Below are 7,234 nucleotides of genomic sequence, written 5' to 3'. Positions count from 1 at the left end.
CCTGTCAGGGCATCTGTCTAGTTCACTCTCTGGCCAGAGGATTCACTGAAGACTCGGAGCCCCTTCCTGACCGTGTCTGGGAGCTGCCCAACCCTGGGACTCGGGGCTTTGTAGGCTTGAGTCACTCTTCAATTCTTGACCTTTGGTGCCAGTGACGAAGGCTGACCTCAGCTTCTGAAGCTGAGGCCTAGTACAGACAAGTACAGGCCTACCCTTTGCTGGGCTTCCTGTTCCTCAGGGACTATATGGCTGGCCTTTGGATAGGCATTCAACACAAACCTGAGGCATTCATTCTGGGGAATGAGAGACTGCAGGGTGCCATTCCTCAGGAAGCCCTACAAAGTCTATAAATCCACGTCAGGGGCCATCTGAGACAGGAGTTCAAAGTAAAAAGAGAACAAAGGTGAACAATAGTCAATCCCTTGGTAATCCCTCTGCCACAACAAGTCTTATAAATAAATAAGTGCCCAGGCAGAGTGTGGTGCTCCCCATATCCTGAAAATTAGGTTATATCTGGATCCTGCATTGGTCTGTGCCATAGTGCAGAACATTGTGTGTGGATACCCAATAGAGAGGACAACTTCTTTTGAATCAAGGACTAACCAGTCAAATGCAATAAGCAACTGTTTATTTATAAAACAAAAGAAGAGAGGAAAAAAAACCAAACTTAATTATTTTACGACATCTTATAGATTAAGTAAAAATACCAGTATCAATATATATGTATATACATAGTGCATATATATATGTACAGATGATATGGTAATATTACATGCTTCTGGGGACAGAAGAATTAAAACACGTTCCCTCACATTGATTTAAAAATTCGATCCCAATCTCAACCACCCCAAGAAAACTTGTTCCCTCTGTTTCCTTTCTCTCAGGCTTCAAGTACGGGAAGGGATCGAACCAGGATCTCAGCGTAGAATCCATTAGCTATGCGCCAACAATAACGGACTGCCATGGGTTATGAGTTGGGGGTCTTCGGGATTCTTATCATAGGTCTCCGTAACCCTACACTGTGTCAACCTTCTCCCTGAGCGGGGAGGAGTGAGGACATGTGACCGGCTATAGGTCTCATTGTAACCCTACACTGTGTCAACCTTCTCCCTGAGAAGGGGAGGAGTGAGGACGTGTGAGCATCTGTAGGTCTCATGAGCATGCTCACATGGATCTGTTGACAGAAGCAACCAAAATCGTCTTCTTACAGCAACACTGGCCATCAACACTCTGGGGAGGACTCCTTTCTCCTCTTTCCTTGCCAAATGAAACACAGAGACCCCTCCCTAGAAAAAGAAATGAAAAGAAAAACAAAACCCAAAACCAACAGGTCAGAGTGAAGCACCTCTGGCGATGATCAGCACACAGCAAGGGACAGAGAGGTAGCGTTTCCTTGGTGACAGCTCCGGGCTGACTCAGATGATTCAACACACCCTCTTCTGCAAAAGGCACTCACATATTGTCTGTTTATAAATCATACAGTGGGGTCCAAGCATGAGAGTCTCTCCTACAAATATAAAAGAGAAAAGCTGACGGGCTGGTACGGCAGAGGAAAGGATGAGAGATACACATTATGGATAGATGTGTGTCTTTCTTTCTTTCTTTTCTTTTTTTTTTGGTAAGGATAATCAATAAAGGAGATTTTTTTTTTCATTGAAAAGTTTGGAATCTCAATAAAACTATCAGTAATAAGCAAGGTACTGGAGGACAAGAGATGGAGTCCAAAACACTGACAGGAGGGGCTCTAGCTTCCCAAGTGACCAAAGCGAAGAGTATGGTCTGCTCGTGACTGGGGGATGCGTGGGAGGGAGGGAGTTGGAGGCTGGGAAGCAGAGGACAGGGTGCAGGGTGTCTTCGGGAGCAGAAGGAATCCATGGGAATCTGCACTGAGAAGAAGGAGTTGCCCCCTCCCCTCCACCCTTGCATCTCAGTCCATAAAGACCCTACCCAAGCCAAGGCTGCCCTCACCGGGACACCACTGAGCTAATGGAATTGTAGGACGTGCCACTGTTACAGCTTGAGGCATAGGCCTCCTGGCCATTGCCATCAAGGTTGATCTTGAACACAGAGGAGGCCTTCAGTAAAAAGTCCGCAGCATCCCGGCGCCCCAGCTCCCGAAGTTTGGATATAAGGATGCCCACCGTGCTCTCAGGGTAGGAGGTCCATTCCTGTAGCAAGGCATGCACTGGGCTAGGGAGGAAATCCCTAGAAGCCCTGTTGTTGACGTTGTGTTTGGCCACCATGTCTGGGAGGCCCAAGTTCATGGCCAGAAGGCACCAGTCCTTCCCCATGGGGTCGGGTGGGTCAAGCAGGCGACTCAGTTTCCTCCGAGTCAGGAGACTCAGGTCTGATGCATGGATATCCATCCCAAGACTGGCCTGTGAGTACACATCATGACACCCAAAGCACGTGATGCTGCTGAAGCTCTCCTTGTACCCTCCCATGGTGTTGGTAAGGGAGCTCTCTTTCAGCGTCTGCGCACGGAAGAAGTCCCGGGGCTGGTAGACCATGACCGGTTCGTGGTGCTCCCTTAGCTGCTGGGGGCTCAGGTAGTGCTTCACCGTCAACAATCCTGGCAAGGTGGTGGCCATGACAGTCTCAATGGTGCTGCACACCGAGTCCAGCAGCAGGCAGCACTTAATCTTCTCCGTCTCCAGTCCACGCACCTGTACCTCGATGCCCTGACCGTGATTGACCAGCAGCACCAGCAACTCAGCCCCACGGTTGGTGATCCTGCAGCCGCTAACCCACAGACGGATGTCCGCATCACCCTCAGCGCTCTGCTGGTGGATCCACCGGCACAGGTTGACCTGAACTTTGTGAAAGATGCCACAGGGGAAAGGGGTGAGGTGCTCTACAGGGACGATGCGTACCCCACCGTACACCATCACTTCATCCTCCTCATCGGCCCAGGAGCGCTGCAGGCTGTCTGTTTTGATCAGAGCAGGGATATCCACCATAGTCCCACTACTCAGGTCTCGGGCGCAGATGTCCATGGCATCCAGTATCTGCAGCAGCTCCTCTACATCGCTGTCGGGGACAAGACGCTGGATGTCTTCCATGGTATAGCGGCCCCGATAATGGTGCAGGGCTCTGGGCGTCTCCACAGACAGCAGCTTCCCCAGGACGTTGGTGCAGAGCCACCGGGGATCCAGCAACAACACATCCTGCACTGTCTCGCTCTGCATGATGTTGATCTGCCAGAGGGGACAACTCAGAGTCACCAGACAGAAAGAAAAGCCAAGGCAAAGGCACCCATCACCCAGAGCTCAGCGGGTGATCCCCAGGAGACTCAGTGAGGCATGCATTCACAGCCTCAGTGGGAGAGAATGTGCCAGGGTGCGTTGATTCTCAAGGGGGCCTCCCTTTTCTTGGAGGAGAAGGGAAAGGGGAATGGGAGGCGGGGCTTGTGGGGGTGGGGCAAGGAGAAAGGGGATGTGATTGGTACGAGGGTGGGGCAGGGAGAAAGGGGGTGCGATTGAGATGTAAAGTTAATTAATTAATTAATTAATTAATTAATGGAGAAACAAACAAACAAACCAGACTCCTGCCCGACCCTGGTTCAGGAATGTCAGAGGAGAGTTTCTCAGAAGCAAATTCCCATAAAGAAAAACATTGAAAATACATAAAAACAGAAGCAAGAACAACAACCAACAAAAGCAATAAGAAAGAAAAAAAAATGAAGGAAAGGAAGAGAGACCAGAGAACAAAAAGGTTGGTTTCTGAGGGAGTCTGAGATGGAATCTGGAAAACAAAACCCCACAGATGAATAAAACCAGCTATCAAGAGAGATTTTCAGGACAAACAAAACCCCCATAAGAAGACAGTAAGCTTCGCCACTGTACTGAATCAGGCTGTTTTCCAGATTGTGGACTTGTGTTTTAATGAGTTCTGTGTGAGATCAACCTTGTCTTTGGAGAGACTCAATGGTTTATGGGTAATGTGTGCAAAATAAATGAAAAAGATGAAAGGGTGCAGAAGAATCAAAGGTCATAAAATGTAAACAAATAACCAAAAAAAAAAAAAATCAAAGCACAGATAATCAGTCAATGCCAGCTGAGATTTAAGGACATGAGGATTCGTGGTAGTGTCTATAGTTTGTCAGAGACAAGGTGTCACTACGTGGTCAGGACTGGACCTCGTCTTTCTGAGTGCTAGGATTACAAGCATATCCCATGACACACATAATCCATGGTGGTGGAATCCCCACACCCCACACCCCAAATGTTCAGGACATTGTAACTACCATATCAATAAAATGTAAAGTTATGTCACGTAAGGTTTTGGTTTTTTTATAAGTTTGCCCCTTCAACTGAAAGAGAGAATGCCAGGTGGCGATCAGTGCATGTGTTTCTTTAAAAGAACAAAAGTTGTGGGGGAGGAGTGAGAAGAAAACAAAACAAAGCCAGAAATGGCTTTTTCCTTCTGGGCTCTTTTAGGATATCTCATGAATAATGGTGCTCCTGAGCGCCTTTCCCCGCCACAGGCTCTGGCGCCACCTGCTGTCCATGTCACTCTACTGCCTTCATTTTTGAGCTTCTGAGGTAATTTCCACCAAGGCATTGATTGAGTGGGTCCCCCTTGGGCACTTCAAGCTAACTAGCTATTGCTATTTCTTTATGGTCGAGAAGAACAAAGCTTGACCCACGGAGGAGGAAGCTAAGGAGCTGCAGTCCTTAACCAGACTTAAGAAGGCTCCAGCTGTGCAGAACTGGTCCGCAGTGCTGAGATTTCCTTTGCTCTTCCCTCTTTCTCCCTGTCTTTATTTCTTAAAGTCTCAAACTCAAGGGGAGAGGGAGTGTGATATGACATTAAGAGGGTTATATGTCATGGTTTAGAAAATGTCTGGTCAAGAACTAGTAGGCAAGAGAATCCTGTCAAAGGAAAAGTTTTATTTTTTATGGGAAAGACACATTTTCTTTCTAGCTTTGCTCCACCTGTCTTATTCCTTGCATTCAGCTGCTTTACAGTATTGCTAGTCAGCCAGCCAATCAGCTGGCAGTTTACTGGGAGTTTAAAGGCTGACATCACTGTTTGAGGTCCTTCTGAGCCACTAGCTCTAGATTGAGTGTTAGTTTCAAAAAATAACAAGAAAATAAACAATAAAACAAAATTAAACAAAAGGAGAACAATAGGTCTTGACCTGGCACCCAAACCCAACAAACCCAACTTCTGGTTTTCAATATTCTCAAAACTGCTTTTACTTGTTAATAATCACAGCTGTCGCTCTTGGTCCGGCCTAGCCCATGCAGTCACTTGACTTCATAGGAGGAAGGAGGGGATGGCTAGGCCACTTCTGGGGACAGGCATGTGATGCAGTTAGAACAGCTTCCATGCTGGGCTAAGTGTTCTACAACCAAGAGCAAAGACTCCAATTTCTGTAATTTCTGGTGGGTGTTGTTTGCTGAGGGGAGTCATTAAATGTGTGATCCTGACTTAGGGGCACCATGCACATTAGAGTGTCTTATTGTCCACAGACACCATTATCATGAAGACTGCTTGTGGGCTTTGTCAACCCGGGAGCATTTCTGGAGCCAAAGCTTCTCAGCTCCTCAGAGCAACCAGCCTAAGGCTGCCAGGAAGAACAGGGAAGTAGAGGGTTACTAAGGGGGCAACAGAGAACCAGGAACTCAGGATGAGAGTAACTGAGTAACAGGATCTAGAAGACATCAGCAAAACACACAAACACACACACACACACACACCCAGAACAGCAGACCTAAGGCAAACATGCATGGACAATAGTTGTTCCACTTGATACGAGATTTGCACACATCTCAGTTCTAATAATGCAGCTGGTAGCTGAGACCCTTATCTGAATGTACTGTGCACATACAACACTCCAAACAATGCATGTAGCAGCCTATTAACATCCTAGGACCCCAACCTCCATCAAGCTACACATACACACATGCACACACACATGCACACATACATACACTTACTTATACATACATTTATACACATTCTCATTCTCTCTCTCTCTCACACACACACACACACACACGCACACAGAGGGATAAGTTTCTCCTCCTTTTAACGATCATAAAACATATAGATTCTATTCAATCTTGTCATGTCAGTGCATAACAGTAGGAGAGCCATATCCAGTCTGAACTGGTTTTGGTGCAGGTGCAATCAGGAAAACTGTGTCCTGTAAGTAAATTTTTAGGGAGAAGTCCTTATTAATCATGTTATACCTATGCATAACTGAACATGGATATGACAAAAATCAGATGCATCATGGGAAGAGATATTCACAGTGAGCAAAGGCTTACATAACCCAAACCTGTCAGTCAAAGTAGAGAGCTTCCAAACTCTTATAACCAAACTTATGCCTCTTTCTAGACCCGGTAAAGAAGCCCCAGACTCTTGAGCAACCTCACCCATGGACCTACTGTCACTCTGGCCAGTGTATCTCCTGATCTGCACTATTTCTTTTTGCTTTGCTTTGAAAAAAGGTATTCTTGCTATTTTTGTAAACCATGCAAGCCTTCATTTCAAGTTCTTAAAAAAGAGACCCAAAACCTGGAAACACCCAGCCCAGACTCTGAGCACTAGTAACACTAAGGAGAAGGAGAGGAAGAGAGCAGAAATTCCGAACAGCTTGGCAGGGTGAGGAGAGCCTGCTGTGCTGGGATATTATATGTAGTAGGACCTTTGGCCCGCTGGGGCTCACCCACCCTGGTCCTCACCTCTCCCGTGCTGTGCAGCTGCTGGGCAATGCGCCTAAGGTCATCCTCAGAGGCCAGGGGGTTCAGCTGGTCCTGCACGTCATACACAAACTGCTGCAGCGACATCAGCTGGTTCGGCCCGTTGAGCTTCCGCCAGGAGGGCAGAGTGGAGATGATCTTCTCACACAGGTGAGTCATGGGAGGACACCCCTAGACACGCAAGTGGGACAGGTTAGCCGCTGCACAACTGTGAAGCTCTAAGAACCTGGAGAGACAGCATTCATCCACGCAGCACATGCCCGGAGGAAGAGGTCGGCGCTTTCCTGGCGCAGTACTCGGTCACTGACTATCCTAATCAAATGGGGGAGGGGGTTGTAGTGATCTTACGTGCGAGAGGTGATCGGTCCTTGCCGCTATATTTGAGGACCGATGAACTCAGCTAATGTTCATCAGTGCCTAATGCTTCACTCATATCTCCCCCGCCTCTAGCTTCTATCTCTACTCCCTCCTTCCCTCACTAGTTAGGTACATCTTAGTCAGAAACAGTAAGGTACAGGCAG

The 7,234-nt window shown here is 47.5% G+C and overlaps 1 protein-coding gene across 3 annotated transcripts in view; it reads right to left on the bottom strand.

The window, feature by feature from the left end:
• Window positions 1–606: 606 nt before the first annotated feature.
• Window positions 607–7,234, bottom strand: part of Dapk1 (death associated protein kinase 1) — a 159,900-nt gene continuing 153,272 nt past the window's right edge. For 2 of the 3 annotated variants that reach the window (XM_028772013.1, XM_028772011.1), the window contains exons 25-27: window positions 6,696–6,884; window positions 1,969–3,197; window positions 607–1,507 (exon numbers count right to left, since the gene is read on the bottom strand). In XM_028772013.1, the coding sequence (XP_028627846.1) occupies window positions 1,468–1,507; window positions 1,969–3,197; window positions 6,696–6,884 (1,458 nt within the window). In that variant the 3' untranslated portion in view covers window positions 607–1,467. The remainder of the gene's footprint in view (window positions 1,508–1,968; window positions 3,198–6,695; window positions 6,885–7,234) is intronic. The other variant, XM_028772014.1, reaches the window with a different exon arrangement.

Source organism: Grammomys surdaster, unplaced genomic scaffold (genome assembly GCF_004785775.1).
Source record: "Grammomys surdaster isolate TR1022 unplaced genomic scaffold, NIH_TR_1.0 211, whole genome shotgun sequence".
NCBI classification, from domain to species: domain Eukaryota; kingdom Metazoa; phylum Chordata; class Mammalia; order Rodentia; family Muridae; genus Grammomys; species Grammomys surdaster.
Note: the sequence above shows the minus strand (reverse complement) of the source record. Positions and strands in the feature narration are given on the sequence as shown.